This window comes from Echeneis naucrates, chromosome 7, assembly GCF_900963305.1.
Source record: "Echeneis naucrates chromosome 7, fEcheNa1.1, whole genome shotgun sequence".
NCBI classification, from domain to species: domain Eukaryota; kingdom Metazoa; phylum Chordata; class Actinopteri; order Carangiformes; family Echeneidae; genus Echeneis; species Echeneis naucrates.
In genome coordinates this window covers 10,560,207-10,586,454 of record NC_042517.1, presented here as the reverse complement: position 1 = coordinate 10,586,454, position 26,248 = coordinate 10,560,207, and the positions used below count along the sequence as shown (strand labels likewise).

Here is a 26,248-nt window from a genome sequence, read left to right as displayed (position 1 = left end):
ACAACACAGCCAAAGTGGTGGTCTATCCAGCTGAGTTCTGAAAGCACTTCTAAAGGCTGGAAGAGGAGAAAAACTGGGCTCACCCTGAAACATCAGCACAGCTGGAGCACTGCGTGCATAACAGCTCCTAAAATCTGGAGACCGTCTAAAAACGTCCACTCAAAATCCATCACAATGCAGCAGCTTGCATCTCACCCATCCTACACATCTTCCAAGTGAGACACAGAGGGGGAAGTGTGTTGATCGGACCAGCTCCGACTTTATTCTGCGGACCGTCTGGTCACAGTGTGATCCGTCTAATCAGTGCTTCAATATCAGTCAGTGTAATGAGCGTGGGGCGGAGCTCATTTGACACCCTTGCAGGAAGGAAATTCCAGCACTGAATTTTTTTCTGCCCTCTGCGATGCTTCACCAGCGTCTGAGCTACATTTAATGAATTCTTTGACTTGTTAACAAGACACCTTTTTTTTTTTTTTCTTTTAATCTTCCACACACACAGCAGGGGTCTGAGTCTTATTACTAAGCAGAGCAGGACAGATATGTAGAGGACACTTCTCCTGGCTATTTTTCTCACATATTCCTTATTTTCCAAGTGATGCTTTTTGCCTGTAGCAGATAGTGGCATTACCCATGGCAAATAATTATTCCACAGCATGACTGAGTGCACAGATTTTCCAAACAAGCCCCTTCTACAAAAATTCCCTTTGACCTTTGAGTACTGAAGCAAGTGGTTGAACTATTGAGGCCCTGAGAGCGTTGCTGGGAATTTAGTTGGATTTACTCTTTAATTGATCTAATGGCGTAAATGTCAACCTTTCAAAGAACATGGATGATTTTTCCTTTGTCTGTTTTTTCCTGGCAGCATCACCACCAAACTACTCTGCTATGCAGTAACGATTTCAACAGGGGAATGTTTAAAAACAAACAAATGATTTGAAAGGAGTCTGGGTTGACAATTATATATATATGTGTCTGTGTGTGTGTGTGTGTGTGTGTGTGTGTGTGTGTGTGTGTGAGTGAGTGAGAGTGTGTGTGTCTCTCTGAGTGAGTGTGAGTGTGAGAGAGACTGTGTGAACATGTACAAGAGCCTCCATTTGAGCACCGCTGGCAGTAGTCTGATGATGGGTGGGCATTGACACTTGTGGTCCAAAGGGGGGCACTCTCATCTCAGTGAATCAGGACTGCTGATAAGGAAAGGGACAGTCAAGCTTAAATCCCTGGACTTCAAAGGAGGTTAAGACGTTAAATCCTCGGTAGACATTATGCTGTGGAGTCAAAGTGGCACACGTACCTCTGATACGCCGTGCCGGTCCTCAGTGGACGATTCTGTTTCCCTGACAACAACTGCCTTGGTCACCTGCATGTCTGGATGCTGCTGCTTGGCCTCTTGTATTGCAATAGCCAGAGCCTGTAAGGAAAGAGCCACCTGTGCTTAACCTCGAGTACTTCACACAGCTTTTCTCAGAAATTCTCCTGATTTCTGTGTTTTCTAGCTCCAGACTTCAGTTAAAATTAGAGAGCTTTTTATATATATATATATATATAGGCAATTGCAAGGATAACTTAATATCTTTGGGCTTTGCACTGTTGGTCAAATAAATGGGACATTTCAGTGTCACTTTGGTTATTTCATATTCTAAGAATTCATTAGAAAAATTTACAGGAAAAAAAACAACAAATCCAACAGTTGCTAATTACACATTACTTGAGCTACATTTTATTTGTCCACTTTAGCGCACCTGTTCTTGGTCTACATCATCATCTCCAGTGATTATGATCCTTTTCTCGATCCTGGTCTCTGAATATCCTCCCTTCACCGTCTGCAACACACAAGTGGCTTCTCTTTTAACCAGGTACAAGACATCCCAGTTTTTGCGCATCAAATTAATATTTTAAACTCAAAATAAACAGGCTACTGTTCTTCAGTCCTTTTCATTACCGTCACAACCCTGTTGTCATTTGAACAGCAGCATTTGAAATTGTAGAGCCAAAAAGCTATAAAGCTGCTGAGGGTGCAGAGCCAGTTCTATTGGACCACGAGGCTTGAACTGGTAGCATTTGTACTGAAAACCCTGTACAGCCCTCCCAACATATCTGAACCAATTCTGTGTCAGCAGCTGTGGCAGCACTCTGACCATCAAACCATCATTGTGTGAGTCCAGTTCAGACCTCAAGACAATACAGTCCCACACGTAGCTTATTTCAGAAGGCCACCATGTGCCTGTATCCACCCATACAAGGTGCTGCTCTACCTTGGTGACATGAGTGGTTGCTGAGGTAACATTTTCAGTGACCAGGATGGGTGACCCTGATGTCTCTCTTCCAAGGCTGCCCATGTGCACCTGAGAAAGCAACAACAAGCAGCAATAAGTACAAACGCTGTCGATACTTTTATATTTTAGAGCATTCTGTTATACAAGTGTTAATGAATGCATGTCTTTGGCCTGTAATTAGGTTTAAACCCTGGAGAGCAGGACTGAGCGGGCTGCAGGTCAAGATAAAATTAGAGCGGTCCTTCTGTTTGCACTCACAGGGGAGACACTCTGTCTCGTAGAGTAAGAAACCTCACTGAGGCCGGTGATGCCGTGATCCTGAAACAGACAAATTCATGATGTCATCTCTTTTATTCGGAGCAACTCACATGAAGTTTCTCAGCAAGATGACATTTCTTTGTGCTAATTATGTCATTAACCTGATCTGCGAACTCCACGATGGTTGTGGTGACCTCCGACCCATTGGGCTGAGTCTCAGTTCTGACATCTGTTTTCCTAACTGCCGGCGTGGGCGTGACATCACTGGCTTCCCGGCTCAAAGGTGTAGGGCGACACATGTCTCTGTGTGAAGGCTCTCTGTCCACTGACGATGACACTGGAACTGACCTTTTTGGTTTTTTGGGAACGATAGGCTAAAGAGAAGGCAAAAAAGAAGAAGAAGAAGAAGAAAAAAAAAAAAGCCACATCTGTTATTTACTATCAAGCAAGGCTTTGAAAAGGCTGGTAAAAAGCAGAATGTTCAGTGAAGTAAATGATGAATAAGAATAAACAACAAAGCACCAGAGAAACATAATTGTTTTATCATAGCAGTATAGAAAAGAATAAAGCTGAAGGGCATTCTTTCAGTGCTTTTACTAAGGCCAGTGTCAAACTACTCAGACGAGACACACAAGAAAAAATTCACGGGAAATCATCCACATCTGCCCTAAATGCAGTGTTTTTCCATGGCCCTCCACAATCTTTGGTGCACGTCAGTTTAGTTTTTCACAAGTGAGAGCGTCGACTGAGGAAATGAAAGGGAAAGAAAAGATTGAGGGCTCTTTGTTCATTACACTTTAGTGCTGCTTTATCAAGATTATTAAACTTCAAACATGCTGCCTGTCAATTTGCTTCATTAGAGCCAGTGACTCTGTCATCAGTCCTGTCTTTTAATCAGTTCATCAAGAAACATCATATTCTGTGTTTCTGCATTTATTTCTTTAGCTCTGAACCTTTGCATTGTGCAGCTTTTTGGCAATTCAAATCATAAGCTGAGACAGACAGACAAAATTGCATTTTCTGTGAAATCTACAACAAACACCTCAGGTGAGATTACAAGTTGATTGGTTTTTTGTTTCTTTCTTTTTTGGTTGTTTTTTTCCCATCAGTCACGGTGGCATTGCTCCATTTTTGCAGTTTTCATTGAATTTTACCAAAAGCAACACAGGCGAACTTCGCCTTGTAAATATAACTTCAAATCATCATCTCGCTCCCGTGGCCTGTCATCACACTGCGTGAAGCTCTGTAAGCACTAAAAGGGTGATATGATGGTGTCACAGAGGGACGTCTGAGGAAGATGGAAATCCAATTCCACTTTGTTTTGTTTTTGTTAAACACTTATCTGCACTATTCTTTTTTTTTTTTTCTTGTGTTATTTCTCTTCTGTTTCAAGAAATGCAGAGAGGTGGGTATGAAACAAAAGTGTGTGGTACAGTCGTACTTGGAGCTGCCTTTCTCGTGTGCCTAAAAATGTTGATGTTTTTCTAACTGTCTGAAAAAATCGAAGAGAAGCAGCTTGTTATTAACTCTGGGTACCTGAACGTCGGGCCGTTTGACCTCTGGCCGGACGTCGTCAGCCGGGGTGTGTCTGGTCGGTGGGCTGCTGCTGGCTCCTCTGGGCAAAGGAACAGGTACTAATGGAGGAGACGGTTCAGAAGGGCCCTGCTGCTGAAGTAAGTCAATACCAAGACACAGGCCCCCATCAGGGGACAGATCCCGTTCCCCCAGCTCTGACATGCCTCTGGAGAACTCCTCCATGCCCGTCTGCAGATCTGTGAGGACGGTGAAGTCTACTTCAGCCTCCAGGCTGGATGTGGAGCTGACCGTGATACTGGAGCATTTGCGCTCAATACCCAGGTGGGTCTCCTTCAGGTACAGGATCTCATGGTCCTGGTCATCCTCTGACACAGAGCCCAGACGTCTCTCCCATGGTTCTCTCTGCAGAAAAGGAAAATAATGCATTATTGTAAAAACATCAATATCCTTTCAGGAGTCAATACATCAGGGAGATTTACTGCCATCACAATAATAATAATAACGATCATGGGACAGAAGCCACTAAAAAAAAAAAAAAAAATGCATTTTTGTGTCTCTCTGCTGACCTGAATTAAAACTGTAGCTCTGTTTTCCAATCATTAGACATAATCTGATTATAAATCTGATTTGGCCATCATCTTATGTCAGCTGTTTCAAACCTTCCATTTGGAGTTTGGGTTTGGTGCTGAATTTACAAAATACACATTTAAGAAAACAGCTCATTCACATATTCAGGATTTAGTAGAAAGCACGCAAAAGAAAAAAACTTGATGAAGAATGTGTTGAACAACTTTGCATAGCAGAGCACATTGTATTTTTCACCGGCTTCCAAACTAGCATCTAAAAAAAAAAAGAAAAAAAAAAAGAAAATAACAAACAAGAGGTTGGTGGAGCTGAATGATGACTCACAGCTTCACTGAGAGGCTCTTCATGAATAGCAGGTGTGGGAGGTGTCTCCTATAGAAAGAAAAAAAACAAAAGGTTCATACACTAATCTAATCAAGCAAGTATCATTTACTAGAAATGACAGCCACAAATTGCAACACCTATTTGTACAAAGACTAAGGCGTGTAACTGCTTCAGAAAAGGAGCAGAATACTCAAGCAGAGACGTTCTTTATTCTTTATCAAAGCATTGTTATATTTAAAGAAAACACATTTCCCATGCACCCCTCTCAGTTTTGGAGCTAATAGCCTTCGCTGCATCGTTATTTCTAAAATGTTCACACTTCATTCACCTCTCAGCTTTGGGGGTTACGTTAAACTTGTGAAATAAACACCAGAGAATTCCCAGAAACTCTAAGGCTTAGGGAAACTGTCAGAACCATGCACATAGGGTATACTTCACAGGCTGGTATCATTAAAAATGGCTGCAAGTGCAATGGTGATGCCATGCACTGAAAGGTTAGCTTCTTCAAAATGCCTTTCAGGGAAGAGGTATTCATATTTGGAATGTGGCATATGAATGCCTTAGCCCTGAAGAGGTTTGGCAGCTCTGCAGCCTGTGATTACATCTAATCACCTTTTTTTTTTTTTTTTTCCTTTTTCTGAGAGCTACAGAGTTGCCAGGGCAGAACATTTGGCTCAAATGCCCTTCTCAGCCATTTATAGAAAAGGATTTAAAAGAAAAAAAAAAAAAAAGAGAAAAATGGTGAAAAGGTCTTGCACTCCTTGCAACAGCGGCCACCTTTATTCTGTGAGGATGTTGGAAGGAGAGACCAGGTGTTAACGTGACAAGTTGAGGTGGGATAAAAAGGACATCTGAAGCTTAAGCAATGGCAATTTTGCTTATAGGCCCACAGGGTTCTGAAATGGCCAAGCAGATGTCAAGCTTTGCGGTGGGGAGGAACGAAGGAAAGCAAGCTCCCTGGGCCATGGACGTGAACTGAGTCGGTCAATGATGCGATGTGGAGGAACGTGGACGTTTGCTGTCTCATACACAGCCACATGAGGTCTTAAGTATGTGTATGATTTTTGTTTTTGTTTGTTTCTCTGTTGATGGGTAAAAAACAAGATTTGCGCAGCATCATCGCCTGAAGCTCATGCAATGTTTTACTTTCCGATGTTTGACAAACAGGTTAGGGGTCAGACAGTTTACCGCTTGCTTCCACTTGGCTGCTTCTTGGCTCGGCGTCCTGGAGTGGATGCCGCTGTTGTCCGCGTTGCCTGGCCTTTCTCGGGACCACTGCGTTTTCAGAGGTAGAGTCCGAGGAGGAGCTGTTTGAAACTTGCCGTTGGGAAAGAGATTCTCTTTAAACTCTGAGCTGTTCTGTGAGTGATCTTCGTGTAGCGGCCCCCCTCCTCTCGTCCACCGACCTTGCCCTGTCACATGTCTGCAGTCCCTGAGCTCCTGCTGTCCAGACAACATATGTTGATGTGGCTGAGCTTGCTGCTGATATGAAAATGTACTTTCACTGTGATATTTGGTGGCTATTGTGCTTTCCTTCACAACATCTGCGGCAGATTGAAGCACGTCATTTAGTATGTTAGTATATGCTGCATCACAGGATCCATCTTTGGATTTAGTCGTATGTACGTCCTCATATGCGGCAAAGACGCCCCGCTCAGACTGGCTTTGAGTTTGAGGGTTTACGTCACCTTTGTTCTCTTTATTCAAAGACTTCTTTGATCGCTGTGGCTTGAGAGGAACTATTTTAGTGACTTCTGAGCTCCTAGTTTTGTTGCAGACTTTCTCTCCCATGGGACTGGGGTCTTTTATCTTCCGGCTCTCACCATGTCTTGTGTCATTTTCAGCTGTAGCCCCGTTGGTCTTGAGGAGAAAATCCACAGCCACCGAAGTTTCAAAGTTTTTTGGTCGCTCTCGATAAATGCTGCTGCGCTCATACTGACCACGCCTCACATCTCTGTTGTCCGTTGTATTGCTCTGTTTGTCCACTGGAGATTCATATCCATTTTCTTGAATGGCAGTCCTCGCTAATAGAGAATCATGATGCCTGTTAGCTGCTGCATTATCCTTGAGGTTCCCATCTGTTGGTGCTGTTGCTGTAAAATCTGTCTCCTCTTTCGGAGGTGTTCCAGGTCTAGTTCTCAAAGACTCCCAGGGTGTTTGACAATTTTTCATATTAGCTTCAGTCCAAGATGTCATCGCAAATGCATTTGTACCCATAGAAGAGGTCTTGCTCTTTTCCATTTTAGAGGAAGCATCCAGTGCTCCTTCAAGAGCATCCTGCTTGTCAATCATTTTGCCATCACCGGTCGCCTGAGTTGACATAGAGTAGACAGTTGCATTAGCCTAGCCGGATACACTGCTCTACCATTTGTGGAATCAAAGTGACTCCACATAAAAACTAAAATGGTACTTTTCTGTATTTTGGCTCAGTGGGATTAGAGAAAAGTTAAAAGAAGACAGGATGGGAGTGGGTTGATCAATCCAACATTATAAAAAAAAAAAAAAAAACCCAGCTGACTAATGACAGGTCATTAAGTGCAATGACTTGGGAACAGAAGTTGTTCTTACTGATTTGCGTTCAGGGGTTCCTCCAGGGGGAGTCGCTGAGGAGAGGCGTTTCTCCCTCTGGGCCATCTTGCTGTTAGGCTGCCTCAGGGCCCTCTTCAGCTCATTGATGCTGGCCTGGTGCTTTTGGAGAACATCTTCTGGTTTGTCCAAGAACTGCTGCTCACAAAGTGAAGGGCAGACCAAAGACACATGTTAACACATTAAAGGCCCATCTCTAAGTCTATTTCTAATTCTACAACTGAAAATAATGAATACAGAGTTTTCAGATTTTCATCACAGATGTTCTAGGTTTAGGGTTTCGCGAATGATCCGTTGTTGTCTGCTATAAATGGTTGCACTTTAGAGATGTTCATGATGACACATTTCTGTAGGGGTTGCAGCGATCAACACTTTCTTTTGATTTGCATTTTAATCCAGAAGAGATCTGGTTAAAATGAAGTTTGAAAATGACAGGAGGAAATTATTCCACTTCAGTGTTGCTGCGCCTAAAATCCTCTTTAACATTATTATAAATAGCCAATTAAGCAGACTGATTTAGGTTTGTATTTGTTCACTAATGAAGTAATAGACAGACAACCAGTAGGTGGAACAACAACGTTAAAATAAATGCTGTTATTGACAGTGTTACTATTTTCAGTAATGGGTAATCTAACTAATTACTGCTTCCATCATTACAACGCTAATGACATTATCATTACGGACAATTGCATGGGGTGTGTTGAGTGTCACCATCGGCTCCCGCAGCCTGAGGGAAAATAAAAAGTTTTTTGGTTTTTTTTTCTTGGTTTTTTTTTTTATTGTTCGTTTGTTTGTTTGTTTGTTTTTTTGAAGGGGGGACAACCTCATGTTGCACGATGGGTGATGGTCATTGGCTAAGGTGAAGTTAAATTTCATGGTAAGCTAACCAGAACTGGAAGTGAGTGAACACACAAACCACAAACCGATGTACACGTGCACACACACACACACAGAAATAACCAGGGCACATGCAATAATGGCAAGTCAAGACAATTCAAAGGTTGATATGACAAATAATTGTTGAACTATTTACTTTTGTAAGTAAGAAAATACTTGATGTCCAACAGTTGTGTGAAATTGTACTACAGTTGATTTAATTTGCACTACAAAGAATGTATGTTTTGTATTTTATTTATGGTACATTGTTTAAGGAGCTTACTGTAATTATTGAATCTTACCCTTGTTATTTGATGGCCAATGGGGGCCTGTTGAGGCTAAAATAACTATCAACAGCTCTAAAACATGTATTATGTTTTATTGTTCCACTACTTACTGTATCAACATAGTAATACTAACTACGACATGACATTTGAACATTGTTATGCCTCACATTCTCCCAGAATGCGTCAATTACAGTACAATGTTTTCAGTTAATAATTTATTGTATTAGGTGTCCATTTCATTCATCTAAAAATATATAATATTTAATGCTATAAATAAACTGTTGCATTTAAAGTTCCATAAAAGAGGGGAAAAAAATCTGATTTCTATATTTATACATAAAAAAGGTAATGCAATCACTACCAACTGTCAACTAGTTACTTTTATAATCCTGTTACTCATTTACTAACCCCTAACCATATTTTTTTATGGAAATACTGCACATAAGTGTTTTTAACTGACGATGATGCTCAAATAGTAAAATAGTCACATGCACAGATATGGAACTACAGAAATTCAAATACAGCAATGCACCAACTCTTATTTGTGCTGCAGAAATCATAACCTGAAGGTTTAAACACAAACCCTGTCACTGTGCTCTAGAAGTTATTCCATGAGCACAGGTATGAATAAGAAAACACAGCACGCCTGGTGGAGGTCAAACACAGCATGTTGCAAAAAGAGAGGACTAGCAGTACCTCCTGTTTGGGCCGAGGGGTGGCCACATCCTTGTCCAACAGATGAAGAAGACCAAGGTGGGGTAAGTGAGATGAAGTGCAGGGTTTTTGAGCAAAGCAGAAGTTTGAAGGATTGGGGACGGGGGGGAGGTCAAGAGGAGGAAGGGCGGTTGGAGAACAGATGCGTGCAGAGACAAAGAGGCAAAGTGCTGCAGGTGAGTCAAAAAGGCAGGCGGCCCCAGACGGACGGACAGACAGACAAATAGAAACAGTAGACACCATCGGAGCTTTGGACTAAGACTGATAAGCCATTTAATGCTCTGCCACAAACACACACAGAGATGATCCATCTTAGTGCCGGCCATAATTAATGCAGTCATGTATTGATTGAACTTAAGTGCTTGGGCAGGGAGATTATTCCAATACTACTTCATCCAGAGATTTGGTGAGAGGACATTATGAAACCACAAATGAACAGATCCCTTCATGGCTAATGCAACTGCAATATTTCCTACAGTATTTAATAATACATGCATTTCCACAACAATGTATGCTGGAATTATATTTAACATATGAATAAAAAACAACACCAATATGTGCATCTTTATAGCAACCAACAAATAATAAAAATATTTCAAATTAAATCAAACAATTATGGAATAATTGCCAGGAATACAAACAGATTTTTAACATCACTGAATCAATCCCAATGCTTAAAGGCCATCTGCTCATTCTGCTAATAGCAATCAAGCCTTTAATTTCACACAGGGACACCCATTAAGATGAACACTCTTGAACATGTGTTGGAGGCTAAAAAAACGAGCATTGAGAGAGTAGAGTTAAACTGTTTAAGTCACTCTAAATAATAGCCAAAAGCCTACGATGAAGATCTAGTATAATTTCCCAGTGGACAGATGTGAAAAAAAACCAATAAATAAAAAAGATGCACCTTAATAAATGTATATTTAAACATTTGTTTCCATTCATCTGAATATAAGTGCATGCACTTTCCATGGATTATACTCAGCAGAATCCTGGAAATCAGACAAAGCCAAGTAACATTCCCTCAGGAGACAACCAATCAAAAAGATGGACATGCCGTGCTTAACAAACACAGAGTACGGGTGCATGACCTGTCACAACCAAAACCACACAGACAAAATCTGAGGACAACGGCCAAAATACCTCTGGCTTTGAGTCTACAGGCGAGCCTGCCTCTTCGCTCTGTAGGAGAGGATGAAGTGAAGGACAGAGAGACCAGATGAAAGAGATTAGCAAGGAGAGTTAACACTAGAGCAGCAAGAAGAAAAGAGCCGTTAGAGGCAGGATGCTGGGTTAACAAAACAGAACTGCAGCAGAGGTCAAAATGGATTTTAACACACTTTTTTAAGCCTGAAGAGGGGCAGATAACAGGGGAAATTAAGCCAAGTAGATAAGAGTGTGAATGCTGATCACAGTTTTAAATGAAAAGGAAAGTGGGGGAGAATGATGAGTAATGTTAGTTCAGGAGGGATTTTTCTGTCTCGAGTGCAGCAAGTGCTGTGGATTTATTCAGCCGAGTGAAAGAAAACTTATTTTGCTTGTTCCTCTGTACTGTTGTCAATATTAACACACACACGTGCACAGCCACAGCTCCACCCCCACACACACACATTTTATTTGTTGATTTCATTTGCATTGTTCTGCTATTATACTGTGTCCTCTTATCTTGTACCTTGAGCTCTAAAGTCTTGGTGGGTGTGAAGAAGTGGTCACCCCGTGTCTGCTTCCGATCTTCATATTGCTCCAGCTCTTGATCTGTGTACTGGTCCTGGTCTTGGTCCTGATAGTAATTATCATGATCCAGATCCAGACTACCCTCTTGGTCCAGGTCTTCCCTAGATATGAACTGAGTGCGTTCACTGGAGCTTCGCTGAGAGAGCTGGTCCATGCTGTCACCGAGAGCGGAGGCTGGCAAAGTGATATCGAGGAAGATAAAAATCAACCATGACAGGATTTGCTGTAAAACATTAGACAGTATCTCAGTAAGTTCAGGTTATATTATGAGTCAACTTAAAAACTGCCTTTACGCTTTGCCTCAAAGACATAACACACACACACAATAAAAACTGCTGGGTCATTTAATCTACCCAACCGTGGGGTGATGAAATGTTTTACCCATTATGGTTTATTTATATGGGATTTGGGTTATGTTAGGTTACTCTTGTGCAAGTCATGCGCTGGGTCAAAATACATCAACCAGGTACTGAGTCGACAGCTGGTTGTTTGTGCCTGAACAGTAAAGAGCAGCAATCCGCCGTTGATGCGTCTAGTCTGCCGAAGAAGAAGAAGAAGAACTCTTTCACGCATATTAGCATCTAATCCACATTGTCTGTGTTGCGTTACCTATTAAAGTAGTATCTTTACACAGCAAAGATAGCATTACTCTACGTAGCTAGCCATTTAGCCGTTATCATGGAAGCACACACGGATACAGCTTTTCTGTTTGGTCTCGGCCATTTAACGTTACTGAATAAATTGGTGAAAATAACGTTAGTAGTAAATAAACTACTATTATATTTACTATATGTACTTTGTATATTTACTATTTTGAGATTTCCTGCTGGCTCGCTAGTTAGCCGGCTAATTCACTGGCTAACTTAGCAAGGAAATCCGCCAGGGCGGGAATTAGCCGCATGCAACAGCATGGGTTTTATTTTAGTTGGATACTGAATGAGAAAATCACATCTATGACACTCCACATCGTATTGATACCGATAATGCCATCCTCGCCCTGAGGCAGCTGCCAGCTGACACAGTCGGCCGCGGTGCAAAACGGTTCGCCACACCATTGAAGAGTGCATCTTGGCTTTAAATGAACATAAGTCTGTAAGTCGTCCAGCACATCTGAAGGGGAACTTTATTCATTGTGTTACCTGTTATGCTTGGGCTCATTAATGTGCACACACACACACACACACACACACACATATACATACATCAAAGTTTTTTTTTTTTTGTTTTTTTTTTTAAAGAACACCTCAGCAGTGCCACAGGTTGATCACCTCCGTACCACACTTTTGTTCTAAAAGGGGCCCCAACAAAGTACTGAGTGCAGAAATTGACATATTTATATGAAGGTTGAAACTTTTTTTTTGGGGGGGGGGGGGTTAGGGGTTAGGGTTAGGGTTAGGGTTAACCCATTTTGACTTGACTCTATTAGGATGACTCAAAAGAGATCTTCTAAATCTACAAATCATGTGTGGCCCACTTATCTGACCACCTAACCTGGCTGCCTATCGGCCAGATCGGTGGGCTCCACACATTTTCAGAGCATGCTAATGATGATAAACCATCAATCGATTTGTGGCTTCTTAGGTCAGTTCAGATCTGAATCATTTTTTAAATTGTTTTCTGTAATTTGAGTTTATATGGGTTAGGGTAGGTAACTATCAAAAAAAGGTTGGGAAAATTTTTTAGGTGCAGTGAAAGACTATTTAAGTTCAACTTTTTGAATTAGAGATGCACTTAAACTTTTCCAAATTGTAAACCTAACTAGCCTTTAAAACAAACATTTTTCTTGTGAGGAACAGGAAAATGGTCCTCACATTGTCCACTTTTTTTAATTCTATGATACTAGTTGGGAGACATTTGGTCCTTGTTCACTTATACTTTCTCACTTGCTCGCTTGCATTCTTTCCTTATTTGTTTTTCAGCCTGGAACAAGCCTGGTGGAATACCTCCAGCAGGCCAATGCATCGAGACCATACCCTATGTCTTGACACTGGGAAATGACCATCAGAATGCATCTCAGGCCTTTGTCATTGCACGCTGCTTCATGTCTTAAATACCCAAAGCAATCTGAAAATGTGTGGGAATTCCTACAGAGCGTAGTCTATGAAGGCCATATTGTCAGTTGTTTTGCACAAAATTTTACTTACGCTGATTTGAACTGTTCTGGTTCGTTACATGATGGATAGAACATTTTATATTATGGATATGCTGTATTAATCATTTTTTTCAAAGATTCCCGTATTGTTCAAGTGTTTATTGCATAATATATTCTTTGCATAACTAAATGTAACGTATTTTGTTATAGATTTGTAGTTGAACAGTGTTATAGATATGGGTAATCTATTGCAATTTATTTTCTTAGAAATTGTACTGTAATGTATAAAAAATAATCTGGTATATTGGTTAATTTGACCCAACATTTGGGTATATTTAACTCAGCTGCTGGATTAAAATGGACCAACCCATCTTGCTGGATCAAATTAACTACTGCTGGGCTGCTGCTACAATAGCCCAGCAGTTGAGTTATAAAACAGCTCAAATTGGGTTATTTTTAACCCAACAGTTTTTAGTGTGCATGTTCAACAAATGAATAGCTCCTGTTGCTGAAATATTTACACCATCTGAGTGTGGAAGATGATGTTCTGTACTGTATTTGTATCCGCACCGTCCATCGACCTTTTTTATAAACCTGGATGAACTTCAGAATAAACACAGTGAGGTTACTCACCTCCGTCGATGCTTCGAGGCAGCATGTATCTCTTGCTAACAGAGCGATCGAACTGTGGGGCTGGTCTGTCAATCAGAGCGCTGGCCTGTCTGGTCTGGGCTTGGGTTCGACCACTGTATCGGAACTTGGAGCCAATCACCAGGAAGCCCTTGGGAGGAGGCTCAGGGGAAACCAACCTGCAGGTTTATTTGTTTGTTGAGTACGCAGAATCTGATATGAACTACACAGTTTATGCTTTGGTAGAGAAGAGAAAAGCCTAATTTTCCCAGTGTTTAGTTTCCTAATAACCTTGTGGCATTTCTTGGTCCCAACTACAGGTAAAATAAAAAGTAAAGTCTAATGCACATGCTATATTTCACCCCTCACCTTCTAAGCAGGTGTTGATTTCCAGATGAACTAACATAGATTTCTTTTTTTCCCAGAGAAAACAGATTTTTTTTTTTGAACAAGATTTTATCAATATTTCAGTCCACCCTAAGGAGTGGAAGAAGGGAAAGACAGCCTGTCTGACTGTACAATGTTAACAACCCCATCTTCTCCTAAAGTCTTGTCACTGTGAGGCGGTGCCAGGCAGTTGGCAGAGACAACAGGAAGTGTCTGTGCCTTGCCAAGAAATACTCTGGCCGTCCATAAAACCATGTCATTTGTGCACTTGGATTTTTACACCGACTCATGAAATATGAACGCACATTCATATTTCGTTACCTATGGTGAAGGCCAAGCTCTAGCAAACTGACTCGAATCACAAAATTGAGAGGTCCTTCAAAGCCAAAGAAATATTTTTTTATATTTATTTTTTGGAGTTAATTGTGTGTTTGCTCTTGGCCAAGTTTCACAAGCCGAAATTAATTGGAATACATCAATTAGTCTGATTAGTTGCTCCATTTTTAAAATAATTAGAAGCAAATGTCCTCGTCCTCTTCAGCAACCTCACTATGAATTGGCATTTATATATCAGTTTCTGTCAAAGAAGTAACAAAGACGGACGTGATTAGTAAAAATAAAGAAGTGACAGGAAAGGTGAGGCAGGGTTAAGTAATTAACGCATCTGTATAGTGAGTTTTTCATGACGGCTAGCATTGCAACTCATGCTGGGTTTATTAACACCTATAGTGCAAAAAAAGTGTGTCTCTCTGCACCTGTAGGTTAAAGTCCTACCTGAAGAAGGTGTGGTGCTCAATGCAGACCTTCCACAATCGCTTTGAGGCCCGATGGTTCGGCAGCTTGAAGCCTATGGTGCTCTCAAACTGTTCATACTGAGAGTTGAGGGAAATAGGTGGAAGTGATGGAGCAGTAGGGGGAAGGGAGGTGGAGAAGAAGCGGAGGATGTCGGGAGTGAGCAGTGGGGAAAGACGGAGGGATGGTGGCTGTGTGAATTGTGTTTACTTGGCAGAAATGAAAAAAATCAATGTTGTTTTTCTGTTTACTTGTACTAGAAGTAAATTCCCCGGATTTGCCATATCAGGCACGTTTTCTGTCTCTAACCAACCTACAAATTATCTGTTCTTGCACACATCCCATCAGATGTTCAGTGGTGTGAACAGAAGAATTAGTATACTGATCAATAGCTCATCAGCAACATAACAGGTCTTAAAATAGGGGAGTGGAGGGAGTCCAATGACAAGGAGGAGCCAACTTTTGGTCCGCTCAAATTTAGCTAAGAATAAAACAGCTTTAACACCGGTGAAGATGCTCAGGGCAAATTTGAAGTGACAGCTGACTTAAGAGGATAGAGCGGCAGAAACAAATGTTTGCATGGCCTTGGCATTCGCAATTAAGATGTCGGTGGCAGTAAAGCCATCTCCACATAGCCTGAAGGCCAAAGAATGACTGAAAAAGGTAGCAAAATGTAATAATTTTAGGGGGGATGAAAACCAGACTGAGGGTAATGTGACCCAATCACTTTATGTAAAATTCCTGATGAAAAGTACAAATCCTCAAGAGTGGCTAGTCAGGCTTTAAAGTCACCACAGAGGCTGAGAGAAGCAGGAGAACAATAAAAACATAACCTATCAGCAGCATGATATTTATGAACAGTATCTCCTAGGGAATGTAATTCATGTCTAAATAAATAAAAAAATACTCCATCACGTTGTCACATGGAGGCACAGGAGATACATTTTTTTATTAACCCATGAAATTACTATTTATGCTGCTTGGGACAAGTCAAGAGAGACAATGATGTAATTTTCACAAGTGTGAAACCATGAAATAGAAATGTGCAGTTGGTGCTTTACCAAATGATGACTCCAGTTTCCACTGCTTTGAGGCAGATGACAGCCAAGAGTTGTTTTAGTGGGGGTGTGTGTGCAGTGAAACACCGCTAAATCAAGCAAGATGCAACAGACAAGGTCAGTGTAACTTTTGTTTACCTCTCCTGGGCGGATCTTGATGTAGAAGTTGCTCCTTTTATATGAGATCTTGAGGATTTTTGGCCAGGCAAACCGGTTTATCCTGAGTCGGTCTCTGTAGATGAGCAGACCGTTGGCACTCACTCCCAGCATTATGTCAATTCCTTCTGAATCCTGGTGATTGAAAAACAAAGAGCATCAAACAAACCAAAAAATGAACAAAACAAACAAAAAAAACAAACCTCATACCAAAGTGTGTGGACAGATGAAGTCCGGCTCTGTTGTCTCTGTACCTTAGCGTGATGCAGGTCCACTCCATACATTGACAGCTTCTTTGCATTTTCTAGAAAGTTCACCTCGGCCTCCGCCGGACTCATTCCCCTATGACACAAATGTTACACATAATTCATCGCTTCTTTCATATTCATCCCACAAATAAAACAATTGACTTAAATGAACAGAGCTGCATTTCCTCCAACCTGTAGTTCCTGTGGAGCTCCATCACTCTCTCCTCCAGCTCACGTGTCTGATTGGGGGCAAAGCGGAAGTCACTAACATAGTCGGGGCCATGTTCCTCCGGCTCATAGTCCCCCAGCTCGGCCTGGACGGTGTAGGAGCCCAACAGGGCGTGTGTGACGAAGGAGCAGGGAAGGCGGCCGGACAGGATGTCGTCCCTCAGCTGCAGGCACAGGTAATACCTGAGGACAAACAGAAATGCTGCTAAAAAACACATCAGATCAGAACCTATTCTAGCAGCTTCACCAGAGTGCGTTCTGCACAGTGAGCAGACCTCAAACTTCAGTTATTACGGTAACTGTTGAGCGAATGCGCCGCAGTTACTTTCAGAAAGCGCATGCGCTCACCCGCAAACAGATTGCGCAGCGTAGTTGCTGGCACGGACGCCATGTGGACCGCCTCAGGGTGAGTTGTGTATGAACCTTTTTCGTTTGTCAGCTTGCCCCAGACTTGGCTGTTTGTGTGTGAGAGAGGTGACTGCAAACACAGTCCGTCTGTTTATCTGAATTGAAGACCTGAGCTGAAGCCGCAATGCTAACACCAAACGGTCACTGTTGTCGGTGACGGTGAAGATAATGATGATGATATTTAGCTAACCAGGAGATAACAATCATATTTTTTTATTTTGCTCTGTTGTAGATTTTTTTTTCCCCCCAGACAGAATTAATTGTGAGAGGTTGGAAGTAATTTAAACTGGGACTACCAGTTTTCAAACTTATTATTGGCTACTCATTTGCTTTAATATGCATTGTTAAAATACATGATCATGTAATTTTCACTGTTATTTATTTCATAATTATAACATTTGATATTTGAGCATCATGCTGAAAATGTCCCAGATTTTAATGTCATAAATCTTGTAACCTTAGCATTCAGGCATAGTGATACTTCATAATTTATGGCAATACGGACATGTTTTAATGTCATTCTGCAGTTTCAGAGTTTCATTTCATTTGATTCAATGAGCACTAACCACTTTGAGGCTGTAATCACACACTACTACTATTATTTTGCTGTTCTGATCTGAGTTGCAATGTCGCCTCCAAAACCTACTAAAATCAACTGCAAGTGTGTTCTTCTTGGTTCTGGTCTAAACCACGAGATACTTAGTATAAATCTATATGATAAATCTTTATTACTATAAATGAAGAACTCTGTATATTAGTTTTCAAGCAACTAAAATAATTTGGACTTCTTTAACCAGGTTGTTGCAATCGGACTCACCTTGTGATGTCCTCAATGAGCACAGATGGGTCTGGGGGGTAAAACTTGACAGAGAATCCAAAAATCCAGGCGCCAACTGTGGACAAACCACCAGCAAGGTTGTTTAGTCAAGGAAAGTATTGCAGACTGTGTGTATGTGTGTGCACGCAAGTGTGCACTTACCTCGAATTTGCTTCTTGATCTCTTTGGAGGGATCCAACCAATTCTGATAAAGAAAGGAGGAGACAAGCCTTTTGAGAAATTGAAACTCAGTCGAATCATCAATTTTTTCAACAACCTCTTTTTAAGTGCTGTACCTCACCGGCTGCCCCCTGCCTTTTCTTTTTTTTTTTTTAAATAAAAGTAGTCCCAAATGGACAGCCAAATATATTCATACAACATGAAAGCTTTTACAAATACTGAAACCATCAACATTGAACTTATAAATGCCAGATGGATCCAACACCCTCGGCCTAATGCCACCAAAGCTTTCATGGTGCACCGTGGAGTCTGTGCGCCATTTTTAAAAGGCCAAACTGTCTAATCACATTTTAAAAGGGTAAAGGCCATGTATGCCAGTCCCAAGCCGTAAGTGGTGGAGGACAGTCTGAAGGGCGACTAGGGAATCACAGCTTTATAACAAGAAAAACTGTGGCGTGACATTTGCTCTGAAATTACTGATATGATCTACCTGAAATCAAAATTATCTATTTATTAGCAGTTATGAATAAATACATGCATAAATTTATTGCCAAGATTTATTTGGCATGAATACTTTTCTTTGGGTAATAGCTTGTTAATCAAAAATATAAATGTAAAGGAATGACCATCTTGGACAGTTTTTAATTGGTTTCCTATCTTACATTTAATTATAGCTGCATTTTGGCAAAGAAATTATTGAGGTAAATTTAATGTTTTATGTTCTGTGTGTCTGACCTTGGTGGTGTCCGTGTCCTGGAAAGTCAGGCCAAAGTAGTCCCTCTCCAGCAGGTTCAGATGGCCACACACCATGTCCAGCAGGGTCTGGCCCTTGGCAAATTTCTGTGGCACACACACAGAGCCGCACATGTAAATATGCACCATAAGAACACAGCCAGTGGGCAGGTGACACAGTGATGGATCAGGTTGTAAAAAGTACCGTAAATGACAAACGAAAGTGATAAGTTCAATAGCGTTCAGCAAATGCTGACCTAATAGGTAAGAGCCAAATCATTTGACTGCAAAGCCAGAAAACTTAATTTTGTAAAAATGAAAAGATATTGCATCCATGGTATAATTAATTGATTGATTGGTTGTCTAGTAAAATCAGCTTAGTATTGTTTTATAGGACAATAATATCTTTTCTTTTTTTCTTAGTATTTCTAAAAGACAAAGGAGACAAAAATATCAGTGACACACAAAAATCCAACCCAAGGGTGAGTGCAGAGATGCTTCATGTCTGTTCTCTCCCCTGGTGAGTAGGAGGAACATCCCCCCGCTTGCCCATATAAGGGGATCAATTGCATTTCGCATCAGCGGTGCTTAGCAGGCCACACCCATTTTCTCTCCTGCCCTTCGGGGCTGAAAACGGGTCTCTGTGGGCTGCACAGACGGCCTTGGCAAAATCCTGTTTCCACGCGCGCACACACACACACACACACACACACACACACACACACACACACACGCATGCTCACGCATGCTCAGGCACACACATGCCAGCTCCATCTCCAAGGGAAACCTTCCTCCTATAGCGACAAAGCAACCAAGCAACAGTTACCATGGCAACAGAAGTAATAGGTCCCTTCTGTGCGTGCATGTCCCATCTCACTTCTCTATCTCTGGTTACTACAAGGCCATTGCACGGCTTTGCTCAGCACTCGTAAGCAAAGCTGGCAGTAAAGACAGCACACCTTTTGAAAAATTAAGGATGGGCTGATGAATTAACCATCACAAAGTCATCTCAATCAATAAAAATTTATACCCTGGTACACTGAGGCTGCTATGGGCAAAGGAGTCACAGAATATTGCTGAGTAATAACCAGGCTGAAATTTTTCAGGGAGCGGCACATTTATTCAATTTTACAAGAAAATGAAATTGCAACACACATCACAGGTGGTCCCCCAAGCATGGCAACCAATTCAGGAGCTGCTGATGAGATGCTGTTGTCGCTCCAACTGGCTCCAATCACATTTCTATAACTAGTTCTGTGGTCTGATTGTGTCAGCAGCCATTTGGTGTAATCGGAGAAATGGATTCTGCTGATAGCCTCACCCGAGCAAACAAGGTGGGGGGAGACAGCGTGTTTGTGAACGGGTTACTGGCCGGCTGAGGGGGAAGTGAATCTCCTGAACTAAGTTGCTTTAACTAATTGATGTGGAAAAATTGCACTGTGGAATGAAACAGCTGCACTGTGCAGACATGAGTTTGCAGTGATACAATTTAAAAATTGTGTGTGTGTGTGTGTACACTGTACATAAAAAAATAGATGCAAATCCTGAAGCCTGCATTCAAGGTAATGACCATCAGGGGGCGACTCCACTTGTAAAAAAAAAAATCTGATTTTTACAGAAGTCGGTTTTACTTCTGACTTGATTTATTTTTTTTTTTCTGCTCAATAATTTAATTTTGTCCAAGCCATGTTCCCATTTAGAGGAAAACAGACATTAATGCAGGTCATGCATTAATGTGATTGACTGCACCACACATGGTGACCTGCCTGACAGTCAGGAGAGAATACAGTGTGTGTGTGTGTGTGTGTGTTGGAAGAATCTACACTGTAGCTTAATGTGTTGACATTGCTGCTGCCTGTGCAGGAAAGTACTGTTACAGTGACGTGGTGTAAATCCTGTATGATAGAATATATATATACAGGTGTTGATATTGTCCTTCAGCTTGCAAGTCAGAGTAAATCCTGTATAAGCTACAGGTGTTTCCACCAGATAGTGCCCTAAAATAGTAAGCTTGGATTGCCACAGGGGGAATGAAGAGGGAATTTGTGCTCAGTGGCCTTTTCATTCTTGTGTGAAAGACAAAAACAGATACCCACACCTAATTAATATCAGAACTATGTCTATTTACAAAATTTTACAAGCAATCCCACCACAGAACATCTTTTGCATTTGAAGGAATTTTTAATATTGCATTTCCATAAAATTTAGAGTAGGTGTCAGAACCAGTCACTAATGTCTGTTGGCAAGATCTAATTAGGATTTTGTGCTGTCTTGCCATTTCCTGTTTTATTTTGATGTCTGCATCCTCCACCAGTAATTCATAGCTAGCTAGGTTCAAGGCCAAAAAGAACAGCATCTGGTTTAGGTTCTGGTCGACAGCCTACCGCTAAGTGGCCTTTCATACTGAAATGATTGATAAATCAGCAATGTTATTTTCATTCATTTATTTTTTTAGGGTGACCAAAGAGTTCTTTTCAGAGCAACAAAAGACTTCATACTTTGAATCAGGAAGCAATCAAGACTCATTTTCTTTCCTCGCAGTTCAGCTGATGTAAATGGAGTGTTATATTTCACACTGGGTGCATTAAGCAGTATCGTATTCAGGGTCTCCATATGGTGGGAAGACATGTAAATATGATAATCATCACTCTCCTCTGGTTTCAGTCATTTTAGTAACAACTTCAGTTCGCCAGGCTTGATTCATGAACACTTGGTGGGGGAATACTAAATGGCTGCGCAAAATATGGTGTTTGTATCCAAATCGGTTCATATTTTCTCTCTGATTCGCCCCTTTATGAACTGCTCTACCTCCGGAACCACAGCTTTGTAATATATATTTGCAATTTGTTTCATTTTGTCAACACATTTAGTACCGGTAAAATCATTTTTGACATTTGGAGATGCCCTGGACAAACATGCACTGGTAGTGTGGAGAAGCTGGATGTGAAAATGTTGAGCGGTGTAGACTATAAAAAACTGCCCTTGGATCAGATAGGTTGGTTTATTGTTGGCAAATGTGTAATCTAAGGTTCTTCAGAGCTAAATTTTGAACACTGTGCAGCAGACTATGCAGTTTGGTGTTTTCAGGATGAGAGGGAACAGTAGTGAATAAAGATAAGCTGAATTCATCATCCTTTAAGCTTTTTTTTAAAAAAAAAAAAAAGGCTTGGTCACAGTGTGTTAACATGCTGGAGGTTTTCTCTTAGAATAGAAGAATGTCGAGCACTGTGGACTTTGTCCAGGAGTTTTTATTCTCCACTGAAAGTAAGACCAGGTGAAAGGTCGGAATAAGGTCCTGGGCCACAGTGGACCAGTTATTGTACTAAATCCTGTGGAAGGAAACAAACGGGACCCCTTCAGGCACAGCTGCAGACTTATTAAATTAGGCCTAAAATATGACATATGAGAGGACAACTCAGTTATTTTTCGAATCTTCTGTTCTGCCTTTATTTTCAGTTTTCAGGCTCGGATCAAGAATCACAACTGTCTCTGAAGTCTTCTTCAGATTGAAGCAGAGTCCCTTTTCCAAGCTGATGACAGCAGACTGGTGTCCCTCTTTCATTGATTGTCCTTATTAGATTTAACTGTAAAACTCAGGAGTGAATCGCTGCCATCCTCAGTGGCATGTATGAATTGTCTCCACACCTCCTGCTTCAGCTCCTGGTTCCTAAACCCGAGGAGGTCACAGGGTCACAACAGTTTAAGTTTCACTCTGGCTTTGAATGCTTTGGCCCAATTTTCCTTTTGGTGGACTTGAAGTTGCATTTGCTGTTCAATCTGTCTGTGCTTCAACATGAAGTAAGACCGCCTGATGTCTCAATGCAGAATTGTAGCAGGGATTTTCTAAAAATGTTATTTTCCTTCCACCAGTCATGCTTATGCTGCTTCTTGTACAGTCTTCACCACTGAAACTGGATAGGTGGGAAATCTCTGACAATGGCCTTTTTGTCCATTGACCAACCTGACAACTTTACATTGACTACTCATTCTAGATGAAACACTAATGGGCTAATAATACAGTGAAGATATTGTATTGATGAATTTGTATTTCTCCTTTTTTAATGAAGTTTCAGTAAACATTTTTATAATAGTTAAATAATCACATGCATGGTTCCAGTGCTCCCTGAAAAACCCTGAAAGTGAACATTAGCGGTGTTTACAACATGGCTACAATGTTCACCTCTTTAAAAAGCCTGATATTTCATTCAAAACCCCATTTTTTTCCCCTCTCAGCTTGAAGGCTTGAAGAAATATTAGCAAGTGGTCAAAACTCCAATCAGTTGTATGGCTTGTAGAGTGCAATGACTGCAATGTTGAAGTACGACTCTAGAACTAGAATATAAGATAAGATACTACTGCTGCTGATGTATTCTGATGATCTTAGTGAAATAGGTGAATGAAATAGGTCTGATGGTCTTTCTCAGTGATGAAATCTGATGCCCATGGCAGAGTCATTAGACCTCTTCTCTGCAGGTAGTTGTGAGGAGGCTGGATTATCTGCCTGTGTCTCTGGCAAGCCGATAAAAGATAGCATTTAATTACAGCGCTTAATGTGGGGCTTTTAGAGGAGACTGATGCTGTCCAGCTGACTCTCAACCATCAGATGTAATTGTGACAATAACTAAAAGTTGCAAAAAAATTGTCAGAGGTACTTTTGCTGTTTGAGTCACCTAGTGCTGACTAGACTTTTAAAACTAAAAGATTGTCTGTGGTATCTAAGTTTATTTGGGGCGTATAGCAGAAAAAAACACAAAAATATTTTGTATAAAGGGCAAAACAAGCGGCAAATTGGCAGACATCAAAATGCAAATTACCAATAAGAAAAGCCAAATGCTGAAAAACTCTTGATTAACAGCTAATATTGAAAGCAGATGTGTAACAAATTTATCCATTTGGGGTAAATGAATGTTTCCAATGGAGGAGCGAATAACTTTCAGACTTTTTAACAGCATCTTTAACCTGGACATTGACATGAATGCAATAGGACAAATAATGACAGGAAGAACCCATGCAAGCATATTAGCCATATGCCCTTTAAAACCTTAGAGCAATACCAGTGTTTAACTGCTCAATTGTGGCAACAACGCAATTTAAATGCACTGAGCTCAGTCGATATCTATGATGCGTTGAGCCAAACATCAATAAGACACTTAAGCTCCCTGTGTTTTTATCAGTAGAGCTTGTTTGTTCAGTGGACATCATGACTGTAATTAGAGACAATTTCACTGCATTCATCTTTTGGACTCCACTTGCTTTTCTCATTTTTAGTCACAGTGATATGCACACCCTTGTGTGCAGTCAGGTCTGCATGCAAGAGCTCCTCACCTCCTCCTCTGCTCTTTTAATCTTTCTTGCCTCCTCCTTCCTTCGCCCGTTCTATTTTCTCCACAGTCAAACATAAGAGCAGCTGTCAGTTGTATGGATTTTCTGTCACAGTCCAATATCTCTTCTGTCATAACCCAGGTGACAAGAAGAAATGTGTTCACACGTGTGGGTATGCACATGACCAAGACAGGGGATGGTATTAAAGGTGAGCATGTGTGACCCCTGACATATTCCTGCTGCTGCTTCTTCACAGGGAGATATGTGAAGTCATGTGGAAAGAGGCTGTATGTCATAAAACACTTGTGCTGACAGAAATGTGGTTGAGCAGCCAACATGATCATTATGATCATTTTCCATCATCACCAGCACCCAATGGAGCTGCTGCCCCCCGCCCCCCTCCCCCACACACACAGCAACAGCAATACCCCTCACTCTTTCTCAGAAGTCGTTTCATGTCTAGGAGCAAATTAATTTGTCGACATACTCAATCATCATGCACATTTAGGCTACTAAGATATTCAAATAAAGAGCAGGGGGAATTCACCAAACTACACCTGTGTGTTTAAAAAAAAAAAACAAAAAACTGGAGATTGTACAATCACGACTCAAAAAAGATGGGGAGCCTTCCATCCCCCACAATGCGGGGCTTGTCTCCACCCGAACTCCCTCTCCATGAGAACAGCAACACAGCTGCATCTCCTGACTCACGAATTACTGAGGTTGACAAAATCCTACTGAGGTGTACTGAGGTAGACCGTGCTGAGTCAAGAGCTCAATTCAAACTGGGGAAATATGCACCAGATTCTCAAAATGCTGCATTTTTTTGTCCCGTGTATAGTGAAATTGTCATTTTCAGCATGGTGGAATGCTGTATTGGAGAAACAGCCATGATGTATGTCTAAATTTTAGAAACAAATGGTGAAACAATTACCCAGGGATTAGGGTGCTGTGTGTGTTAGCTGTGGAGTTGGAAGCTCAGGCTTTTGCATTTCTGGCTATAATTCCTATCAGTAAGAACTTTGTAACCACTCAGCTGATATCTGGGATCACAGTCATCTTCACATCAGACTGGCAGAGTGAGAAGCATTCACCCGACAGGTTTTGGTAACTGAGAGAAAACAGTCAGTTCAGCCAATGTATGTTCTCTGGTTTGCACTGTATCCAAGCACACTAACAGGTGATGTTTATTTAACTCTTGTTCACTTTTTTGTTCTCTGTTTTGGGGACTGGAATAAATTGGTTTGTATGCTTTTTATTGATCTTCATGTCACTTCCACAAGAGCCCAACTGCAACTACGGTGAGAAACTGAGATGGTCAGTTGGGGTAAAGATTATTTACCTTAAACCTTCGCCAATGAAAATCTTCGACTAAACTGTTGTTTTGTTTTAAATCTATGTGACCATGTGCAGTATTTATGTTGGGTTTCTCGTTAGTCTCCCAGAGATTACTAAAAGATTTGCCAGTTAATATTTAGTATTGTTTGTACGTTTCATAACAAACAGTGAGCAGTTTACCTCAACTGCAGTCTCATAGTCGGAGCCGTCGAGCAGAGTGACTTTGACAGGGACAGTCTTGGGCCGCTTGGAGCTTTTCTGGGGGGATTTGGAGGCTTTGCTGGGGGTCTTCTCAGAGCTATCATCCATATCCCCGTGGTCCTCAGGGACCTGTGAAAGAGAAAATCCTTCTGGTGAGTGACTGAGCATCAAATCACTGTGCTTTGTCCTCCATTTAAACAGTGAATTCTTAGTCACAAGAGGCCTTATGCACTTGTCTTGCTAAGTGATTTAAATCCAAAATCCTTGATCACGTAAAACAATCATCAAATGCATGATGTAGTGCGAGCTGCCGCGCTAAGACGTTAAGTTGCTGGCAGAGCCAGAGGCAGCTATTTGCCATGCATATCAAGCAGAAAACTGGAAGGCATCAGAGTGATTGAAAGGCCTAAGTTAAATGATCTACAGCTGCTGAGACTTCCACAGAGCTCCCACCTGATTGGTCCTCCTGGCGTCACCCTCCAT

At 41.3% G+C, this 26,248-nt stretch overlaps 1 protein-coding gene across 1 annotated transcript; it reads right to left on the bottom strand.

Annotated features, from left to right (window-relative positions):
- Window positions 1-1,175: 1,175 nt before the first annotated feature.
- Window positions 1,176-26,248, bottom strand: LOC115045641 (band 4.1-like protein 1). Its single transcript, XM_029505415.1, has 23 exons — window positions 26,219-26,248; window positions 25,745-25,894; window positions 18,908-19,012; window positions 18,155-18,197; window positions 17,993-18,068; window positions 16,732-16,950; window positions 16,546-16,633; window positions 16,274-16,426; window positions 15,060-15,157; window positions 13,902-14,077; window positions 11,115-11,350; window positions 10,587-10,624; window positions 9,422-9,461; window positions 7,545-7,700; window positions 6,165-7,286; window positions 4,977-5,024; window positions 4,068-4,469; window positions 2,693-2,905; window positions 2,511-2,591; window positions 2,253-2,342; window positions 1,740-1,820; window positions 1,292-1,408; window positions 1,176-1,184 (listed from the first exon to the last, which is right to left on the bottom strand). The coding sequence occupies exons 1-23, from the start codon at window positions 26,246-26,248 to the stop codon at window positions 1,176-1,178; spliced, it is 3,771 nt and encodes a 1,256-aa protein (XP_029361275.1).